At 45.9% G+C, this 22723-nt stretch overlaps 2 protein-coding genes across 3 annotated transcripts in view; one reads left to right on the top strand and one right to left on the bottom strand.

The window, feature by feature from the left end:
• The window catches only part of Poc5 (POC5 centriolar protein), a 30599-nt gene extending 22248 nt beyond the window's left edge, over positions 1–8351 (top strand). For both annotated transcript variants that reach the window (XM_023703641.1, XM_023703640.1), the window contains exons 8-9: positions 4951–5127; positions 7694–8351. In XM_023703641.1, the coding sequence (XP_023559409.1) occupies positions 4951–5127; positions 7694–7837 (321 nt within the window). In that variant the 3' untranslated portion in view covers positions 7838–8351. The remainder of the gene's footprint in view (positions 1–4950; positions 5128–7693) is intronic.
• A 3212-nt stretch (positions 8352–11563) lies between these two features.
• Positions 11564–22723, bottom strand: part of Ankdd1b (ankyrin repeat and death domain containing 1B) — a 68186-nt gene continuing 57026 nt past the window's right edge. Inside the window, exons 12-15 of the mRNA XM_023703646.1 lie at positions 20520–20615; positions 17124–17316; positions 12637–12768; positions 11564–11685 (exon numbers count right to left, since the gene is read on the bottom strand). Of these exons, the coding sequence (XP_023559414.1) occupies positions 11624–11685; positions 12637–12768; positions 17124–17316; positions 20520–20615 (483 nt within the window). The 3' untranslated portion in view covers positions 11564–11623. The remainder of the gene's footprint in view (positions 11686–12636; positions 12769–17123; positions 17317–20519; positions 20616–22723) is intronic.

The following is a 22723-nucleotide window of genomic DNA, read 5'->3' as shown; positions in this document are numbered from 1 at the left end:
ATCAAACCCAGGACCTTGCACTTGCCAGGCAGGCACTTACTCCCTGACTTTCCTGTCTGTCTTTTATAATTAAAACACAAGTTCTCCTCAAAAGTCTTCTTGGTTTTGTTTTTTTTTTTTAGAAATGTAATAGCAAAAGAACAAATAAATCAGGGCTGGGGAGATAGCTCAGTGGTCCAAGCATCTGCCTGGCAAGCCCAGGGACCCAGGTTCTATCCCAGCTACCACTTGCTATACTGCCTCTGAGACCCGGGCTCTCTGGCCTCCTGAACTGGGCGTGATGGCACACGCCTGTAATCCCAGTGTTAGGCAAGCTGAGACAGGAGGATCTCTATGAGTCTGAGCTGCGTCGCGAGACCCTGTACCAAATAAACAAGAATCAACACTAGGAAGAAAGTATGCAATGTGTCAATTATTGAAACTGTCCTACCAATTTGATTTGAAACTGTCTCATTGCTATTTGTTTCTCAATAAAATTATGAAAAAAAGAATCAAAACAAACAAAGCATTAGTTTGCTAGTTTAATGTTAAACCAGTCCTTGTGGAGAAGCGGGAATTAAGATTAGTGATCCCGGTTATCTTTGTCATTGCAGAGGCTGCCATGAACATGTAGAACTCTCGTGGGTTTTCTAGTAGCTGAAAGGAAGGATGTGCAGCAAGCGCAGAGAATTGAAAATACCTGGAGTGTGGGTTGCCATCCTAGCTAAATAATATTGTTCTCTGTAAAATTGTTGTCTTTTCTGCAGAAATCCTCAGTATGTTGAAGAAAATGTCAGAACTTCATGGTGGAAAACCTTTTTCGAAGATAGGTTAGGGAGAGGTACAAGCAAATATGTTGCAGTTCACAAGGCTGAGCAATAGATGGCGCTGTCCTCTCTTTCTAACTAGAAGAAAGGTCACTAGGTTTAATTGGGTTTTAAAGCTACGTGGTGGAACTAGATAGGTTTCTTTTCTAGTTTTTATCAGAATGAAAAGTGATAAGGCATCACTACGCAGCTGGTATTGTTTCCTGTATTTCACAAATGAAATGGTTGAGGCTTAAGAGAGTAACTTGCGTATAGGCACAATTAGTTAGACTTCCAGTTTTGACAGCCTGATCACAGAGTTCTGTATTCCCACCCAGCTCTGTGTTATCTCCATTTCATCTAGTAAGATGCAAATATTGGGGGGTTTGATATTTCATATGTTTCTATGAACAGTGAGAATTTTTCCCCTTCCTTTTGATTTTGTTGTTCACGTTGATATGGAACAACCAAGAAAGACTAGAAAATGCTACATAGTCATTTGTAAAGTCCGGTAAGCTGATAAATTTCATGATCTCGGGCTGGGGAGATAGCTCAGCAGCATAAGCGCCTGCCTGACAAGTGCAGGGTCCTGAGTTTGATCCCTGGTACCGCATGCCATGCCAGCCCCAGAACCCCAGCACTTGGGAGGCTGAGACAGGAGGATCACTGTGAGTCCAAACTGTGTCACTATGAGTCCACTATGAGACCCTGAACAACAACAACAAAAAAAATTAATGATCTCTAACATGATTGGTACCAGTAAATAGTCATTTGTCCAAAAATTCAGCTAAAGCAAAGAATGATTTTTTATTTATTTATTTATTTATTTATTTGGTACAGGGCCTCTCTCCATAGCTTGGACTCATAGTGATCCTCCTGTCTCAACCTCCTCAGCACTGGGATTATAATAAACGTGTGCCTGTAATGATGTATATTTCTTACTATTTTTTTTAAAAGACATACAAATTAGAATTAAAACAGAAAAAAATTACAAGTGATACAGATTTTTACTTAACAAAGTAATATGGATTTATCTACTTACTATTTTATGTTTTAATAAGTGGGCTATGATGTGCCATTTTCGATGTGCAGCCACACTTGTGTTTTCAGTTTTCCAGGGTTCGTTTCTGTGAAGTATAGCGTAAACTAACAAAACTTTAAAAGCTGTCTGATTATAGAAACCTGCTAGGTATTTCTTCTCCCTCACTAGCAGCAGTTTTCCCTAGAACTTATTTTTATGTAATCCTGAAATGTGCATATTGATTTTTAAAAATAACTCTGTCCTCTGTATGTAAATTTGATTCTATTGCATAAGTACTACTAGCAAGCACAAGTAATAAACCATTGAACAAGTAATAAACCACTGACAATAAGCAGCCAATACTTGGTAAATGCGCAAGTCATTTAAGACAGCTTTTGTTGAATTCAAATGTGTATCTTTGAAAAGCCCCCCCCCCCTTTATTTTTGCAGTACTGGGGATTGAACTCAGGACCCTGCGCTTGCCAGGCAAGCGCTTACTCTACTGAGCTATCTCCCCAGCCCCCAAAAGCCCTTTTTTGCTGAGTGTACATTTTCTTCTCACTTCTGAAGGCATCTAAAGCAGTTCTCAGCTGGGATGAGGGCAGCCCATGTGTCATGAGTGGGTGTTGGGCCAACCATTGCATTTCCCCCACCCTGCTGCTTTCTTGGGTCCCTCCCCAGAGAGAAGAGCGTGAACACCCTTTAGGTGGGCTGAGCAGGAAAAAAGTGCAAGCTCCACTGTGCCTACTGGCAGAGAATTTTCTTGTTAATTTTATATTTCAAAACAGTGTTAAAGAATCTTCATTAGGGGCTGAGGAGTGTAGTTCAGTGTTAGAGTGCATGGTTAGTATGTATGAGGCTCTGGGTTCAATCCCCAGAACAACAACAACAACAAAATGTCATTAGTTATAAAATCTTTGTATTTGACTTTATAATAAAACTAAAGTTAGAAAGCCTTCCTATGATCAGAAACATGAAGTTAGTCCATGAAGACATCTGCAAATATTTTAAACCTGACATTTGATTTCTTAGATTCATAAAATCCAAAGTCAAGTAATTTTTATAAGAATTATAATGAGAAACAGTCTATGTCTTTCTTTCTGAGTTCTGTGAGTGGTTTCTTTATTAATCATCTCTTCCTAAACAGTATGGTCATGTCGTCCTCGCCTCACTTGCTAGTGTGTACCCTGTCTGCTGAGTAGTGGTGTGGAGGGAAGCCCTGCCCCTCTGCTCACCTCAGGGTGCCTCCTCTCCTACAGCATACTTCTACAGATATGTAGATGCAGCCGCTCTGATTCTCCATGGGATGGTGCTGACTGTAGATGCAGTTAAGCCATGAATGGATACTGAGACTGTTTCCATATAGTAGCAGTTTTTGTTCCTAGGATCACTCTTTTTCTTTTTGTATTTTTTTAGGAAAGGATCTACAGGGTGTTCAGGGTCTCACTACTAGATCAGACTCGTAGTGATCCACCTGTTTACAGCCTCCCAAGAGCTGGGATTACAGGGGCGCACCACCACACCCAGTCTGAATTGCTCTCTCAGTGTACCCTGGGGGCAGGGCCGGCACCAGCAGGTCTGGGGATCGAACCTTCAGCCCCTGAAACTGCTTGCAGGCGCTTTAATCCGCTGAGCTATTTGACTGGCCCTAATCACTTGTTATCTTTGCCTAGTTTTTTATGTAGCTATGTATCTTTGGGAACTCCAAGGAAATGCAAAACCCAGCTGAATGCTTTTCCTTCAGGCCCTCTCAAAACGCCAGGATTCTGTCCCTTTGCTTTTCCCAGAGCCAAACTTCCTGTAGACAGCCATGGCCGTGGTGGCTGACACAGATGGGTAGAGAACCCCAAGCGGACCTTAGCAGTGGGGAGACGATCAAGAGTTGGCCTGGGGTGTGGTGCAAGCCTGTAATCCCAGCGCTTAGGAGGCTGAGGCAGAAGACTGTTGAGTTGGAGACCAGGCTGTGCTATGTAGCTGGCCTAGCTCAAAAAAAAAAGAGTAGATTTATACATTACTCCTGATGTAAATGTAATCTTTCTTATCATCCATCACTAAGCAGCAAAAGGGCTATAAAAGCTGACAGTACCTTTTGATATAATCACCCCAGCTTTTGTAATATATCCTATAAAAATAAATAAAAAATGTTGGCATATTTCTTTTCCTACTTGTCCAGAGTGAGTGAGTCTGTCTTTCTGTCTGCCTTTCTCTCTATCTGTCTCTGTCTCTCTGTTTGTCTCTGTCTCTCTCTTTCTCTCTTTCTCTTTCCCCCTCCCTCCCCTTTTTCCACCCTTCAAATAAGTGGTCTGCTTTTATTTTAAACTCTGTTCCTTTAGTTCTTTTCCTGCCCCTGGGCTTAGGCTCTCCAGGAGCTGCATATTCCAGCGAAGAAGCTGTGTGTGCTGTCCGCCCCTCCCAGCCCTCCTCAGACATCACCATTTGGCATCACCATGCCTGGCGGTGGTGTTTGACTGGTCCTGGCCTTCATAATAAAACCATTTTGCTATTGAGAAAAAGTCCTTTTTTACAAAAATATGTTATATGTAATAGGAAAATAACTGAGACAAACTAGATGGTCTCTGAAAACATCTCACAGCAGGTCTATTATTGTGTGAAAAGTATGTTAATAAAGTGAAAAGAAAAAAGGCAGAACACAAAGGAATATACATAGTGATACTGTTAGTTATGCCCAAGGATGGGGTGCAGGGAGACAGGCAAGGCTGCGAAGGCTGCATAGGACGTCTTCAAGGTGCTGGAAGTCTGTCTTGGTGGCCTTGCGATTACAAGCACGTACGCAGGGAGGAAGAGCGACAGAGCAGACACAGGCACCACCCGTGTCCGGTCACACCTCCATTAGGGGAGATTACAAGGACTTCTCACAGTCTTTGAACTTCCTGTGACGCTATCACCATTTCAAATTAATTTTTTTTGATCCCTAAAAGCTTATAAGATGCCAGATATATCAGGGTTACAGGGGTGTTCTGGAGTATTTGATTTTTACTTTTTGTCTTGTTGTTTTAAGTTTTTTTGCACATTAAAGTAAGTTAAATACACAATTATTTTAAGTGCTATGTGAGTTACCAAAAGTAATTCATATTTCTCAGTAGATTTTATACCAACTGGATATTGCCTTCTTGTTTGTTTTAGTATGTGCCAAGAGTTGTGACTTCAGCACAGCAGAGAGCTGGGAGAACCATTACTGCGCGGATCACAGGGAGATGTGATTTTGCTTCAAAAAACAGGATTAATAGTGGTTTAGCTATAATGGGAGTGTCTCCTCCCATGAGCTCCGTTGTTGTGGAAAAACATCATCCGGTCACAGTGGTGAGTCCTCCTTTGATGACCTGTTGTAAAGAACTCTTTCTCCTGAGAGTTTGTAGAATCAGCCCTCCAGTGACATTTTGAAATCAAAATCTAATGTGGCTGGCACTTGCCCTGCCCCTTACTGTTACAGTTAATGCATGGCCAGGTCTGCCTTCCCTTTGTTACAAAATTCATTCTTGAAAGTCTTTCTTCAAGTGGAACAATTATCTAATACCAAAAGTAATCAGTGTGTTGGTTCCCCAAAAGGCAAACTGTACAATGATTTAAGATAAAACTGTTCACTCATGAACCAGCCGTTCATGTAGTAGATACTTGATTACAAAACTTGCTGTTACTTCGGTAGTGTTTAAATTTATTCCCATTTTTAAAAAATCTTCTCCTTTTGTCAATACAATTGTCAACATGTTTCTAGTTTTGTTTATTTGTTTTTTAGTCAGATTCTATGAATTTGTTAGAGAAAGGAAGATATATAGTATTTAAAGAAGAAATAAGCAAAAAAGTACCTGGGATAGTTAGTGCCTCAGTTTGCTCCTCATTGACTGTGAGCATTCGCAAATCAAGTGAAATGTTGCAGCTTCCATTTCCTCTTCTATAAAATAAGGTTGTAAGGATACTTACCTCCTACACGTATACTGGATTCAGAATTTTACGATAATGTAAAAGTTAAAGAGATGTGTGAGAGCACTCTCTAAACTGAGAAGCCATAAGCAGAGTTAACTTACAAAAAGTTACTAGAAAAAGAACATGAAATATCTTTTATTTCTTACACCACCCTAGAAATGAACAATTTCCTCACAAAGTAAAATCCAAAAAGAGTAACACAAACGTATCACTAGAGTCCTAAGGATTGGTCTTAAAAGACAGTACCCCATCCTCAATGTTAGAGAACATTCCTGTCTACTCAGTATGTGAAAGTATTAATATGAAAGTGTGATTTGTTAAAGTTTTTCTCCCTGGATACTAGGTGGTTCCTAGATGATTACATCTCTGAAACTGGGTTATTAAAACGGAGCCCCAGGTGTGGTAGAGACCAGCAGCGTAAGCACCAGGGCCAGGTAGAAACGTGCAGGCGAGGGAGGAGGTATTTTAGGGTTCCTTTCTTTCAAACTCTGTTTTAGATTTTATGTTGTGGGGTAATTTTTTGTTTATGTGGTGTTGTGAAATAAAACAGAGATATCCCATGGTTTTGTTTTTTTTCTGGACCCTAATAGAAGCCTGTGTATACATGACTGAGAACTTGATGACAAATCCCACTGCTGGCTATGGGAGGCTGTACTGCACAGAAGAGAAAAAAGCTTTACGTATTTTACTTATACATGTGCATGTGATGTGTACAGGGCTAATCAAAAAGCACAGTATTTAAATTTAATTTATTGGGGCCGGGGAGATGGCTCAGTAGGATAAGCGCTTGACTGGCAAACGCAAGGATCTGAGTTCAATCCTTGGTTCCGCAAAATAAATAAATAAATATTAATTTAATTTATTACAGTAAAAGACAGGTTGTCATTAATTCCCTCAGAGTACTTACCTTTGCTTCCAACCCCCTGTCCTGTCGGTCTGGCCTCTCTCTGGAGAGTTCTGGAAGTCATGCTGTCATGGCTGCCTTCATGTCCTAAGCCATTCAGAAAGTTCACTTTGGCATTTTGGCTTTAAGGAAGAGCTAGAAACTGCATGGCGCAAGATCCTGTCAAGAGCTGGATATGGACACACCATGATATATTTGATAGAAATTGATCAAACATTGTGAATTGTTTCAGGACATAGAGGCACCCATTAAAACACTCCTGAAGGAGGACTTCCAGAACTGCTCAGAAAGTGGCAAGAAGGGTGGGGTACGTGGGGCTGCAGCTAGAAGGAGTATTGGAGGCGGGGGAGTCAGTGGCACTATGTTTTTTACTGTAATAAAGTATTTTATTCAAACATTCACCATATGTTTGGCTCACATCTCTTAGGGACCGAGTCAGATGTGCACAGGTGTTAACACTTCAGTGCTCGTGTCCAAGATGTTCTCCTAGGCCCCGGGGTGATGGCCACATCTTCCCCTCAATACATGTCCTCAGCATCTAGGTATTCCCTTGCTAGGAAAGTCATGACACATAGTAACAGAGAGCCTGGCTTCTGGGAAAACCTACTCAAATGTGACCTGGTTTCACCTGTGCTTCAGGGAACCAGGCGAGGTATGAGGCCGCTGGTTTGAAACAGGACCAGCCTAGGTCCTTGGGGCTTCCCATGTCCTCCAGGAGTGGACCCTGCGTTCCAGGTGGGCTCCGGGCAGGGCTGTGTCTCACACACCACGAAGCCCCTTTCTCTGCGTAGCCACTTTGTCCTCCTTGAGGTGCAGCTCCACAGCTGTAAAATAAACTCATTCAGTCGTGGGCACCACGCATGCCCAAATGCACATGGGCTCCAAAACAGGCTTCGTCCTGTTTGTTTTAATGTCACGTCAGCTAACTCATTGCTAATGTCTGCTGGATGCTTAACGAATGCTTACTGGGTTAAACGACAGATAATGAAATGATAGTGCAGTTATCTCAGGAGGTTGTTAAGCACGTTTTTATCCTTTCAGCAAACGATTCCCCAAGCAACTGCTGCAAAATACCCACGGAGCATTCACCCTGAAGGCGGCACCTCAGCTTCCAGATCGCTCGGCACCAGGTCGACCCACACCCAGTCTCTCACAAGCATTCAGTCCATAAAAGTGGTTGACTGAAGTGACTACGTTCTTGTGACATCTGTTAAGTCCCCTGGTTTTACCAAGGATTGGAAGTCTTTTAGTTTTTAACATTTCTATGTTGTAAGACCATCGTAGGTGTATCATGTTCATCTTACCAGAATGATGAGAGACTTTTTCAAGCAGTAACACCCTTTGTAACTATATGTAAAGATTATTTTAATGTTATTTTTTATTTAAGCAATTAAGTAAAACTTTTTTAAATTAAAAAACTATTTTTAATATGTTCAGTTTATCATTGATTATATCATCAAAGTATGTAAATCTTGTTTCCTGTACATTATTTCTAAAAGGCCAAGTCATTTCCAATGTTACTGAGCTCTAATTTACTTGAAAAATCTAAGAAGGAATTTTACCTTAAGCATTAATAAAGCTAATAGAAGCTAATATATTTTTACATTAAAAAGCTAAAGACCAAGAATAATAGTTGTGATGTTTTTATCACAGCTTTTTGTGATTTATTGTTTTCATTTTTGTGTAACAGTGAAAAATAAAGGAAAATACCAATACCTATGGGTAATTTTCTTTTTTTAATGTATTCGGTATAGGATTTCACTACACAGCTCAGACTCGTAGTGATCCTCCTGTTTCCAGTCTCCCCAGCACTGGGATTACAGGCATGTACCACCATACCCAGTCCCTGTAGCTGACTCAGTGTGCCTGGGGGCAGGCATGGTGTAGCATTTGGTGCTGGGGTTTGAATCTAAGTCCCTGCACTTAGTCCACTGAGCTGTCTTGCCGGCTGTATCCTATGGGTAATTTTTAATGCTAAAAGAAAATGGGGGAAGAGCTGGGGAGATAGCTCAGCAGCTTAAGTGCCTGCCTGGCAAGCACAACGTACTGAGTTCAATCCCCACTACCAAAAAAAAGAAGAAGAAGGGGGGGTGTTTAATAGTAGCACAAAACAAGTTGTAGGAACATGACCAGGGAGTTGCCTATTAGAATGGTCCTATTTTGGGTGTTCTTTCTGGCCTCGCTTGAGGCTAGCTTTGTCCTGAGGCCTGTGTGTACATCACGTCCAGGTGTGTGCTGGGCTGCAGCCCGGGCAAGATGAAGGCCTAGGCTTGAGGTCTGTGCTGAGATTGCCGAGAGGGAGGGAGAAACCATCAGGGCAGAGCTGATGGAGAAGAAAGAAGCCTAGCTGGCCATTATTGCTAGCTCTTTGAGCCGGCAGAAACTTAAAGGGAATCCTCATCACTGAAATTGAGTCAAATCTGCCAACCCTACCTATTTCATGTTGTGCTTGTAGAGTACCTAAAAGTAAGTCGATTCTGGGCGTGGGGGTACAGGACAGCGGCCCAGCACCTGCCTAAAATGCACCAGGGATGCGCCCCATCCCCCACAAAAAGAAAAAACCATTCTGAACAGTCTGGCTAAGTAGCTGTAACAGAAAGGGATGGGCTTCATAACCTAAAGTCTCTTCTGACTTAAACATAATAGAATTCTATGCTGTAGCTAAACTGAAAAGAGATCATTCTTTTTTGCTGTTTCCACTGGTAACAGGACATCAACAAATACATGCAATCAAGGCACACAGAATCCCACTTTCTAACAGGCCTTTTCTGAGTTTTAGGAGCAGCAGCTGACTCTCATGGAGTGTGAGGTGCTTTGTCACGAGGTTCTGGATTCTGGCCCAGCTGCAGCCGGGCCAACGGTTACCCGCGCTGGTCTCGCCCTCCCTGTGGCCTTGGCCTCAGTGACACCTTGTGCTCACAGACCAGTCCTGCAGCCTCCCTGTGTGAACCTGAGACGTCCGGTCCATCTTCTGTGCCGTAAGTGGACCACACAGCGAAGCAGCCGGTGATGGCCAGTCTGTCCTGCACTCGCCCATCTCCTGCCCTGGTCACTCCCAGCCCCCTTGCTCCAGATCTGGATTTATATTCCTAAAAGAAAGTGTTTCCATAAGGCAGGGGCCCAGCTTCCTGAGGACTCCACGCTGCACCTACGGTGGCTGTGAGTATTCAGGGCAAGGCCACGTGGACAAGCTAAAGCAAAGGGGAATGTGATCACTAAGAATATTATAAGCATCTTTCTAGCTTTAAGCTCTAGAAAGTGTCTGAAACACCAAATAGGGTTGGCCTAAGGTAACACAAATTCAACAGTTAGAACACTTGATCCAGGAAGAGCATGACTTTATAGCCATGCCTGCTGGTACACACTTATAATCGCAGCACCCACGAGGCTGAGGCAGGAGGATCACCATGAGTTCAAGTCATCTTAGGCTACATAATTTTAAAAGACCAAAAAAAAATATTTTTTTTGATAATTTTTTTTGGGGGGGGCAGAACCGGGGATTGAACTCAGGCCCTTGCGCTTGCCAGAGAAGCACTTATTCTACTGAGCCATCTCCCCGGGCCCTAAAATAAAAAAAAAAATTAAAAGACTATGTCTTTAGTTGTACATAGAGTACTCAGATTTGGCAGTGGGGTTAACATGGTCAGCAAAAACTGGCCATGCTGAAGATTAGACGGAGGTGAGAATTCCACCCAGCACCTTTTAAAACTTTGGGGGACGATGTGAGTGTAGTACCTGCCTTCTATGTTCATAGCCCTGAGAGGACAGTCAGAATGACAGCAGTGTAAACTATAAATTCATGGTAGTAGCCCTGGGCTCAGATTGCTCATGAGGGGCCCTTAAAGTGAGCAGGGGTGCGCATAAATCGATGCAGAGGGTATCTGTGTTCACATTTGTTTCATAACTGCCTCAGATATCAAAAATCTTGGCAGAAAGAATTGGAGTACACCAAAGGATACATTTTTAAATCACTTATAATTACATTACCAACAGATGAAAGAATTGGGGTATATGTACTTCTTGTGTTATCTAAGTAATACATTGCACATACACAGGATTTAAAGCTGCCAGCGGCTAAATGTAAATTTTCTCTTGCTGAGGAGAAATCCCAGTTCATGGTTTCCACACTAGGGGTGTGAAATCCGGGGTCCTGTCAGGTTCCCCACCCTAAGGAACACACATTGTCCATGTTTAATAATGAAGGAAACAGGACTTGAGGATTTAAATAATATTGACATCCCCACAGCTCACACCTAGCAAGTTGCAGAACCTATTTCAAGCCACTTGTTCCCCCGGGGACAGTTGTTTTAAACAGGATGGGCAGGACCCTCCCGCACTATGCTGCTACGTGCGCTGTAGCGAGTGAACAGTAGCACAGTCAACGTGGAACTTGCCAGAAGGAAAAAAGAGAACAACACAAGTGCAGCAGTTGGAAGTGTGTTAGTATTGCTCTTCAATTCTCAGCTAGAGGCTCCTGCCCTGCCGTCTGCATAGCTGAGAGAGGAGAAATCAATACTTTTGGAAGAAATGTAAGGCAGTAAGGACCTGCATTTAAAAGAACTGAACGCTGAGTTAAAAAATAAAATAAAAAAAAAAAAAAAAAGTAAATAGACATAACTGCAGCCTGTAATCCTAGCAATCTGGGAGGCTGAGGCAGATGGATCATAAATTCAAGCTCAGCCTGGGAAACTGCCACTTAGTGAAACCCTCTCAAAAAAAAATTTTTTTTTAAATAAATAAAGAGAGGCTAGAGATATAATAACTCAATGCAAAGGCCCTGGGCGCCATCACAGTACTGAGAGGAAAACCGAAACCTGAGAAGCTAGGTGTGGTGGCCCAGCGCTGCAACCCCAGCACGTGGGAGGCTGAGAGGCAGGCGGACGCCACAAACTGAAGCCCAGGATCGGCTACCTGGTCCAAAAAAAAGGGGGCGGGGGGGGGAGAAAAAATGAATATAATTTCTTCAGGCATTTATGAAATTGCACATTTCCTGGAGCTTGAGTCAGCTTTGCGTTTGACTTGACGAATCTTTTCTGCAAAAGAGAAGATTGCATTATTGATTAATAACTGACATTTTTAGTCACAGGTGCTCGTCTAGGCCCACACGGCCCTTTCGTGCAGACGCTTTCGTTTTTTTTGTAGGCCGTAGGTGGAACGCGGGCACCCGGAGGTCCAGTCCCCGCCGCTCGGGGCTGAGGGCTCGGGGCTGAGGGGGAGCCCCTCCGCCAGCCTTCCCGCGGACACTTGCACAGGAGGGATGGAAGCTGCGCGCATCGCCCCGAGTCCAGGCTCTGTACGCAGCAGTGCACGCACTAGGTCTGCGGTCTGCCGGCAGCTGCCCTGGACTCGGCCTCCTCACTCCGCGGTACTCTAACGCCAGCTCGCTCAGGAGGCTGGCAGAGAATCTTTCCCTGACAAATATGATCAGGGCTTTTGGCAGAGTGATTTTTAGCAATGACCTCAGCTGGCACATGAACAGCCTGTCTGGCCTTTGTTGCTTAACCTGGAAGTGACATTTTCAAATCGACCCAACTGCAGCGCTCTGCAACAAGGCAACGCTGGCTGCCCAGAGAGACGTTCTTACTGTCTGGGCAATCCTGCACCACAGGAGGTGGTTCAGCCTTTCTGTCCCACCCCATCTACCGCCCCACAAGAGAGAAGCAGAAACCCACGCTTTTCCAAAGGCCCTGCAGAGAGGCTGCCTGGTGTGGTTGGGCACACTCACACTTGGAAGGCTGAGGCAGGAGGATCGCTGAGACATTGGGGTAGCCTGGGCTATAAAGTGAGTTCAAGGCCAGCCTTAGATGCATTATGAGAGCCTGTTTCAAAACGATACCCCCCCCCCAAAAAAAAAGTGACTGGTGTCACCCAGCTCACCCACTGGAGGAGACGCCCTTTCACAGCTCTGGAGGGGCTCAGCTAAGGCGTCAGCACCATCCCGGACCACAAGGGGGCGCTTCCGCCAGCAGGAGGCCGTCACTCACCAGCCAGTTCCGGGAAGCCTGCGCGCACCAGCTCCGCGTACAGGTGCCTGTCGGGGTCGGGCTGCGTCCTCAGGGTCCCGTGCAGCCAGATGAGCAGCGCCCTGTGGCCGTGCTCACGGAAGCTGTCCTTTCCTACCGAGCACAGGAGATGCGGGTGAACCTCAACTCCAACGCGCCCTTCCTGTCCCCGGCAGCCAGGCACCCAGGGAACAGGGCAAACCTCCCCTTTCCGTTCCCACGCCGCCAGGCTTTATGAGGACCCGCGTTTGCATCCGCGGTACGTGTGCCGGGGGCAGCCAGGCGCGCAGAGGGGACCGGACCACCATGGTGCCGGCTGGGCAGCGAGCACGACCTGAATGTGGTGTGGCGCTCTTCTGTGAAGCGAAAACACCGCGGCCAGACCCAAAGTGCCTATCTCAGCGGGGCGCAGCCTGTAATCCCAGCACTTCGGGAGGCTGAAGGAGGGGGATGGCAACTTTAAGCCCTGGCAGGGTAGCTGAGTGACTTAGAAAGAAAGACCCTTTCTCAAATTGAAACATTTTAAAAGAGTTGGGTAAGTACAAAGTCCCTGGGTTCAATCCCCAGTACCACCAACACAAACCACCTGTTTCACCTGGGCACCTCGCTAACCTGTAGCTTCTGACTGGGGTGAGGGGGCGTGTCCGATGGGCTCAACCCGGCCCCAGGAATCCGTAAATCACACCCTTGAACAGCAGGCAGGTGCCATTCCTCCACCAGTTTCAAGGAAGGCAACTCAGATGCAAGGCTGCAACCCCCACCCCACCCCACCCTGCATCGGGGTGGTACATGCTGCAAGCACACCCAGATCCTGGCCCCGGAAGATGCTGAGGGGGGTATTGTGACACCACTGTCGCTCCCACCAGAGTCCACGGTGACAAAATGGGACAGGCCTTTTGCAGAAACAGACAGAGCTCTGAGGACCCGGAGGAAGTGAGCTGCTGGGGGTGGGGGGTGGGGGGAAGGCAAAGTGTCCAGGGAGAGGACCCTGCCTGCAGGAAGCACAGTTCAGCAAGGGCAAATACTCTGTTCCTCTCTCAACTTTGACAAACTACCATATTTACCCCAAAATAAGACCTAACTGGAAAATAAGCCCTACAGTGACGCTTCAGGATGTTCATAACATAAGCCTGACCCACAAAATAAAACCCAGTTAAAATCAGCCAGATGGGTGCTTTATTTGTTTATTTATTTTTAATGTGTTTGTACAGGGTCTCACTGCACAGCTCCGATTTGTAGTGATCCTCCTGTTTGCAGCCTTCCCACTGCTGGGATTACAGGTGTGTGCCACCAAACCCAGCGGCTGGCTCAGTGCACCCGGGGGCAGGGCCAGCATGGCATGTAGTGCCAGGGATTGAACCCCAGTCTCCGCACTTGCCTAAGCAGGCGCCTAGTGCTTAATCTGCTGAGCTATCTCACTGGCCCTCGGATGGGCACACTGAACGTGTCAGTCACAGCACACTATAGATGTACTGAATTATAAAATAATGTTAACATATAATTAAATATAAATAGTAGTAACACCAATACTTATATGATAATATAAAATAATATATTATTTGTAAATTTTAAAGCAGATGCTTTTGGATGAGAGATAAATACCTATGTAAACAGATAAACTCGGGACTTATTACTGAGCGGTAGAGGACAGACACAAGACACAAATAACATACACCCTTGATACCGAACAGACATGTTTGTTTCTAACGTGAATCTTCATTGTAATAGACGTGCTTAATGCACTCATGTGAGACAAAGACATTTTCTAAATTTTGGTGCTTGCAATTTTTTGTCACCTTTGTGTGGATCATCATTCTAGGGGGAGGGAGGAGAGGAGGCCTCTCTATATAATCCAGGCTGACCTTGAACTCACTATGTAGACAAGGCTGGCCCCAAACTCAGCAATCCTACTGCTTCAGCCTCTCAAGTTCTGGGATTACAGCCACACACTACCACACAGGACTTCTGGACCAGCATTCCTTGTGGGGCAGGGCTTGGAATCAATCTCAGGTCCTTGATCTTGGCAGGCAGGCACTGAGCCATCTCCCCGGCCCCTGGACCATTATTCTTGACTGCCATCATTTTTGTGGCTGCTTGGGTCTCCCGAGTCTTCCACTAATGCTTGCTTTAATGGGCGCTCAGGAGCCCAGCCTGGAAGAGGTGGTGACCTAGGTGTGGAATTCTTGGGGCGAAATCTCCCACGGCTGCATTGGCAACACGCTCTGAGCGGCTGCGCAGACAGGAAGTGCTCATCTAAGGAGAGGTTACTGCTGACTCCAGTGATGGGGCCAGTGGTGCCACAGGAAGTGCAGTCGCAGGAAATGCAGGCTGGAACTCAGGGTTTGGAGGATTATGAGGGTATTCCAGAAAGATGACATTGGGTCAGGGAGATAGCTCAGCTCCTGCCTGGCAAGCACAAGGCCTTGAGTTCAATTCCTGGTACCAAAACAAAACAAAAAAAGAAGTGACTGTATTTGAATAAATATAGATCTCTGTACATGAATAAATGTAGATTTTTGTACATGGATAAATGAATAAACATACATTGTTACATATGAATAAATGTAGATTAGTATACATGAAAAAAATAAGACATCCCCTAAAAATAATTCTTTTTTTTTTTCATTCCACCTCATGCCCCTAAACCAATTTCTTTTTCCCCCTTTTTTTTTTTCCCTCAATGGTACCAGGGATTGAACTCACGACCTTGCACTTGCCAGGCAAGCACTTATTCCACTGAGCTATCTCTCTGGCCCCCTGAAAATTCTTATTGCATCTTTTGATGCAAAAGTCAATATAAGACTTGGTCTTTCTGGGGAAATACAGTAAGTCTTCTTCAGTGCCACCAATAGGCAACTCCTTTGTTCAGAAGCCCACAGTCTGATAGAATCGGACTGCACAGGCCATGGCTGAGATGCCAGCAGTTACGATCCCCACCACGAGGGCTCGAGCTGCCACAGTGGAGATCTATCCTTCGTGCCTCCTAAAGTTCTGAGATTTCCTTGTCTTTTGCAGTACTGGGACTGAATCTGGGGCCTTGGCTAACCTGGGTGAGTGCTCCACCTTTCAGCTGCACCTGCAGGCTACTCCAGAAAGATTTAATTTGAAGCCTTGAAAATTCCCCTCCTCCTAGAGTCTCAAAGGCATCTCAAGTTTCCTGGAGAGTACAGAATACTATGTTCCTACTTAGCTACAAAAGAGAATCCTGATAAAGTGGCAGAAACCAGTCATATTGAATGTTTGCAGCACACTGTGTTCCATTTGCTCATATGAACATCTGTCTTCACACGAACCATAAGAGGGCCCAGCGTCTGCCTGTATCTTGTATGGAAGCAGCCAGGGCGTATGGAGCTGTGGTTCTGCCATCTAATCCTGAGACAAAATGCAAATCAACCACCTTCCTGAGGCCACCATGTCCCTGGGAGGGGACCACTCTGAATAGAGTGCTTTGCCAGCAAAGGACTTGCTTGCCTCTTTGTTTCTAGAGTTAACAAAGGGATAGCGCTGTGGAAATGGCTCAGTGACATAAGGGCCTGCCTGGCAAGTGCAAGGTCCCAAGTTCAATCCCTGGTGCCATCCCTGGTGCTGCAAAACAGTAAATAAATACAACTGATGGAAGGATTAATAAAAACTCTCTCGACTTCTTAGGTTTTTGTTAAATCACAAAAAAGCAAAGCTAACCAAGCTCAGCAGCGGTGCATGCCTGTATAATCCAGCTACCTGGGAAGCTGAGGCATGAAGACAGCAAGTTCAAGGCCAGCCCAAGAAATTTGGGAAGACCCTGTGCTAACAAAATAAAACAGGGCTCGGGAAGTAGCTCAGTGGTAGAGCACTCGCTTACCATGAATATAGTCCAGGGTTCAAACCACAGCATTACAAAAGAAAAAGCCAAGGATCCCAGATGGCTTTGACCTCCCTGATTCTGCCAGTTGGAGTCCAGCTAAGGTGACTTGGAACCATCTAACCACAGAACCCTCCACGTCCCCCTTTGTCTCGCATGCATGGGACAGCCCACTCTTCCCGGGCCACATCCTGCAAGAACCTCTTCCCCCTTGACCTGGTTGAGGGGAACCTTCCTGGAGCAGACAGCCTAAATAATGAGCCTTTTGACTGCAGAGCCAGCTCATTCTCCCCAGGACAATCGCAAGGAATGGGAGAAATTAGGCTGGCGTCCCAGCGGCATGCCCCACTGCTAAGTCCTTGCTTCCCTCGTGCCCACTCAGTTGGGAACTTTAGTTCTTTGTAGGCTAAAGGCCACCTTTTCAGCACAGCTCAATAGCTGTACTGGTCTTTCACAAACTTCAGCTCACTGCAGACTCCAGTGAGCGCTCGCTTTCTGCCACACCCCCCACTCCCTTTGTGGACCTGGACTCTGGTTCCCATGCTGGACCCCTGGGCTCTGCTGCTTCTTGTGAGTACTAGGGAGGCCCTGGGGGCCAGAATGGGGGTGACCATGAGGCCATACACACCTGTCCACTGCTCCTCAATGGCACTGATCTGGTCGTCTGTGAAGTCCCATGAGCGCGCCAGCCTCTGCCACTCTCCGGCCTTCAGCTGATGGTATGCCAGGTCCCAGAGGAGTGCGCGGAGGTGCCTGGTCTCCAGGCTGTGGTCTTGCTTGAAGGTCAGAGTGAAGCCTGTTGACGCAGCCTCTGGATGCACCTACATTGGAAACAACTGTCCTGGGTTATTGCGGACAGGCTTGCCTCCCACCTTAAACCACAGTGTGTAGGCTCTGCAGGCACAGCCGGTGAGGTGGCTCCCGAGCCTCCTTCCAGGGTCAGCTGTCACTGCGTCACTCTTGCCAGACAAGTGCCTGAAGTAAAAGCTTGGCACCACCTGTCAGACACAGGGAATGCAGGATTTTGCAGTGCAGTGCCTGTGCTGCTGACTGGAGCAAACTCACCCCAGACAGGGAACGATTTTAACAGCCTAACTTTCAGCCTCTTTCCTCTTCTTCTTCCTCTTCTTCTTCTTCTTCTTCTTCTTCTTCTTCTTCTTCTTCTTCTTCTTCTTCTTCTTCGTCTTCGTCTTCGTCTTCGTCTTCGTCTTCTTCTTTCTTCTTCTTCTTCTTCTTCTTCTTCTTCTTCTTCTTCTTCTTCTTCTTCTTTCTTCTTCTTCTTCTTTCTTTTTCTTTCTTTTTTTTAAATGTATTTGGTTGTTACAGTGTCTCACTACAGAGCTCAGACTTGCAGTGATCCTCCCCTGCTTTCAGCCTCCCCAGCACTGGGATTACAGGCATGCACCACCATGCCCAGACTCAGCCAGCCCTGGGGGTGGGGCTGGCGCAGCATGTGGTGCTGGGGATCAAACTGTGGTCCCTGCACTTGCCTAAGATTGCTTAAGCAGACTCTTTACCCAGCTGAGCTATCTCGTCAGCCCCCCTTTCTTCTGAGTGTCTGATTTTTCCCCTACCTATGCTTCAGTGAATCCCAGGCCAATAGATCCTTAGTAAGACCCAGCACTGGGTCCTCAATGCACCCTTCTCTGGCCTGAGGAGAGAAGCCAGGAGCCAACCCCAGGCCGAAAGGAAAAGAGGTGCAGAGAGAGCGGGCAGGGTCCCTGATTTCAAGTCCCTGCAGCCAGGTTTAACCCAACAGCACCTGGCCTGGCTTGGTATCTTCTTTTCTGGCTTCTAGAAGGTTCCTTCTGTCCATGTTAGGCTAGGAATGGCAGACACAAGTTGCCTATAATTGTTTTAGAGACGATAAAGTACAGTGCCCAGCTCTGACAAATCCTAGGAGATGAGGTTGATGGTGGAGAGACCCAAGGAGCAAGGGTACTGCAGGCCCTCCCTATACCCCTGCCTCCTTCTCCTGAAACAGCAGTGAATCCCACAAAACTCTGCAACACAGGACAAAAGAGGGGAGCAGAGTGTACCCTGGCACTTCAGCATCTTATGTCTTAGGGGAACCTATGAGCCTTGTGCACCCTGGGGTTAAGCCAGGTGGACCCTCAGCCTCCACAGCAAAGCCCAGACCTCACCCAGGTGGGTGGAGGCCAGAGGCAACCTGTCCACGAAAGCTCAGAAGGCCGAGTCGTTCCCTTGGGGCTGATGGAGTCACGTGAGCTGGGATTGGGTGTTGAAAGCGTGTAGGCCAGATTTTGAGAAGCCTCTTTGCCTCTGAATCAATCACTGAATCTAATGCTAGAGGACTGGGAGGCTGAATGGGTATATATTCTATATAAGCAGATGCTAGATACAAGAAAGAAAATTTAAGCTATATTGTTAATGTTTTTATTAAGAACCATTTTATAGTAGACCAGAATATAAACTTGTCTGATGAACAAAAATGACTGGAAGTAACAAAAAATACATTTGGTAAATATATACATGTAAAAGATTATATATATATATATATATATATATATATATATATATATTTGGACAGAGCCTCACTGTGCAGTTATATATATATATATATATTTGGACAGAGCCTCACTGTGCAGTTCAGGCCAGCCTTGAGCTGTGTAACCCAGGCTAGTCTCAAATTCACAAAGCAAAGATCAGACCGCATGAGTGGCAGGCTTGCCTCAGCCTCCTAATTGCTGGGATTATGGGTGCGCACCACCATGCCTGGCTATCTCTCGGTATATATTAAAAAAACAGATCTCTCTCCTGCCTCAGGCCTCAGAACTCCAGCTGTCTCCAGGGTTAACAACTCTTACCATTTCAGGGGCCTCCTTCAGCTACATTTTTAAATCATGCAGAGTTTTCAAAGCTTGTCTAATCCTTGTATTCTAAACATTTGCTCAGAAAGAGGGATGATTCAAGTGTTGAAAAAGCCCAACTCTTCATCTAGCCAAAAGAACCAAAGAAAGCTACCACGCCATAAAAATAAAGTGAGCGAATATTTCTAGTTTCGGGCCAGTGAGATAGTTCAGCGGGCTAAGCGCCTGCTTAGGCAAGCTCAGGGACTGGTGTTCCATCTCCGGCACCACAGGCTGCGCCAGCCCCACCCCCAGGCGCACTGAGCTTGCCAGCGAGTGTAGGCATGATGACGCGTGCCTGTAATCCCAGTGCTGGGGAGGCTGAAAACAGGAGGATCACTGCAAGTCCAAGCAGCGTAGTATATTTCTAGTTTCAAAGCTGTAGAGGCAACAAATTAAAAAATAAGAGAAAAGGGTAGAACTTAGTAAAGTCCCCTTCAGTAACATGTAACAGTTTTAAAAAATGAGCATAAAGATAAAGAAAAAGAAAGAGAAAGAGGGACTATATAACAAGAGGAAGAGGTGGAGGACAGAGATTAAGTTGTGAGGAGGCTGCTGAGGCTCTTCCAGGGCTCCGCGGGTCATGGCCACAGAGCAGTGCTGGATGCACACAGTGACAGCTTGCCTTACAGCAATGCAGGGATGGGCTGTTGCCTGATGATGGTGCAAGAGCACTGTGACAGCTACACAGCCATCAAATTGCCTGGTGACACCTCTTACAGAGCAGGACCTTGTTGCTAAGCAACCCACAACTGTTAGTCCACAGTACTGAGCCAATTAAACAGAGAGGTAGACATAAATGTCTCTTGTTTCAAGGACCAAAAGGAGATTCCCCAAGGTGGGCAGCCAGGCAGGTGCACAGCTTCTAGGGCAGAGTCCACTGGAGGGGACCTGAGTCCTGGGGCAGGTGCCTGAGGCTGAGGGCTCCTGCTGACATCTTGCCTGGGGACACAGGCAGGGATATAGGGGGACAGGGCAGCACAAGGGTGGCAGACACTTGGCTGTGTTCTCAGATGAACACAGTTTCATACCAGTCACATGCTTAGAAGAAGGCACAGCCAATCACCCTTCAGGGCTCAGCACGAGAGGCCTGGGGAGGACAAGACAGAGAGCCACCCCACCCAGGGGTCCCACCGCCCCTGCGGCAGCCTCACCTCTGTCCAGGCCTGGTACCGCTCTGCCTTGATAAGCATGTCCACAACCAGGCTGTGGCTACCCCGGGCGGCCACGGCCAGCGCAGTCCTACCCTGCTAAAAACGGAGAAGACAAAAGGTCAAGTGGTGTCACCAGATAATGAGGACAGGACTTGTGTTCTGCTGTTCATCTCACCCACTTCCTGGCTGGGTGAATCTAGGCCCATCCTGAGAGTCTCAAGGCCCAGGTACAGGGGGAGGGTAATATGATAAGGCACACAGAGCCTGAGGGATGAGCCATCCCTGAGGTTTCCTGGCCCCTCTAGGTGACACTTAGTGTCTGTTGACCAATAGTATGAAAATGGGAAGGAGCATACAACTTCCAGGCAGGGTCTCTGAAGAAAGGCCAGATGGCCTTCTCCTGTCACACCTCTCTTTCCCTGTGGCATGCAGAGATGATGGCAGGAACACAAACAGCCACTTTATTTATTTATTTATTTATTTATTTATTTATTTATTTATTTTGAGGAACCGGGGATTGAACTCAGGCCCTTGCACTTGCCAGGGAAGCGCTTATTCCACTGAGCATCTCCCTGACCCCAAATAGCCACTTTAGACCAGGAAGTGAAAGCTATGTTTTGAGAAGGGTGGAGTAATATGTCAGAAAAGGGCTGTATCTTATTAAAAACCGTATCAACAATGACAACACAATTTACTTCATGGTACTTCATGGTATAGTCCAGCTAACTGGACTCGTACCTCCAATGTTTTTCCTATTCTAACACAAACACAATAAGCAAAATGAGCTGTTCTGGACATAACTTGGAGTCTGTACTCCTAGAGCCCATATGTCTTAAACTACCAGAAGGGGCACCTTTCTTGGTGGCTATAGCTCAGGGCCAGGCCACACAGCTTTACGAACAGCAGCTCCTGCCCTCCCTGCAGCACACAGCTTCTCCACATAGAGATTTCCCTGAATGAAGGATGGTAGTTCTCGGGTGCTCAGGAAAGGTAAGTTAAGTGAATGGCCAAAATCAACTCCAGCAGCTCTGGTTTCAGGACTCAGATTGCGGCCCTTACAGGTCCAGAAGCCTCACTAATAATTGTGGTGCAGGGCCAGGTACTAGCGACAAGCGCAACTCTTCTACAGGGCGGATCATCTGGCTGTTCGGCCAGTGCCAAGACACAGGTGGGCTGGGAAATTAGGGTTGAAAGTAATCAGCCTCTAATCAAAAGAGACAGTAATGAAATTAGGCAGAACCGCGTTTTGCAGGCATTTAGCAAGCCTCTAATTGCATGCTGCCTAAATTCCGGCCTGTAAGCCATTTGAATCACCATAATTAGTCTATTTTGGGAAGGCAAGTATTCTTAAAGCCAGAGTTCCAGAATGAGAAAACCATCTCAAAAAGAACACACTGGAGAGAAAGGCCAACACTTCTACCCTAGATGGGAAGAGGAGGTGGATCATACACCCCCATACACTTAGTGAAACTCAGGCCAAGCCGGATGCGGTGGCACTTGCCTGTACTCCCAGCACTCAGGAGACTGAGGCAGGAGGATCACCACAAGTTATAGGCCAGCCTGAACTACACAGTGAGACCCAATTTCATAAAACAAAGGGAGGGCCCACAAGATAGCTCAGTAGACTAAAGTGCCTGCTTAGGCAAACCTAGGCAAGCCCAGGGACCACAATTCGATTCCTGGCACCACGTGCCGCACCAGCTCCACCCCATAGCGGACTAAGTAGCACACGCCTGTAATCCCAGTGTTGGGGATGCTAAAAGTAGGAAAGTCACCACAAATCCAAGCTGCATAGTGAGACTCTGCAACAACCAAATACATATAAAAGGGAAATATGTACATATGTATATTTATAGTTTTATAGGATAATTTAAGGTAGTTATACTGCTAATTGCTGTTAGCTCATTGAGAGGAAAAGTTTATGCCTATATTGTTTAATCAAGTTTTCTTTTTTTTATTTTATTGAGAAACAAATAGCAATGAGACAGGTTCAAAACTGATTAATAGGACAGTGTCAATAATTAATACATTGTACATTGTTATCCTCTTAGCATAAGATGCAGACAGGATATCCTGTCCAAACACTATTAGTACAAATCTTTCTTCTCATTGAATTAAGCGAAAGTAGCTGTATATCTATCCTAACTATTCCGCATATACAGATACAAAATGGTCCTTCCTTTGTATCCCCTTTTTTGTTTAGT

Source organism: Octodon degus, unplaced genomic scaffold (genome assembly GCF_000260255.1).
Source record: "Octodon degus isolate 3935 unplaced genomic scaffold, OctDeg1.0 scaffold00177, whole genome shotgun sequence".
In the NCBI taxonomy this organism is placed as follows: domain Eukaryota; kingdom Metazoa; phylum Chordata; class Mammalia; order Rodentia; family Octodontidae; genus Octodon; species Octodon degus.
The sequence above is the reverse complement of the archived record's forward strand: the minus strand, read 5'-3'. Positions and strand labels throughout refer to the sequence as shown.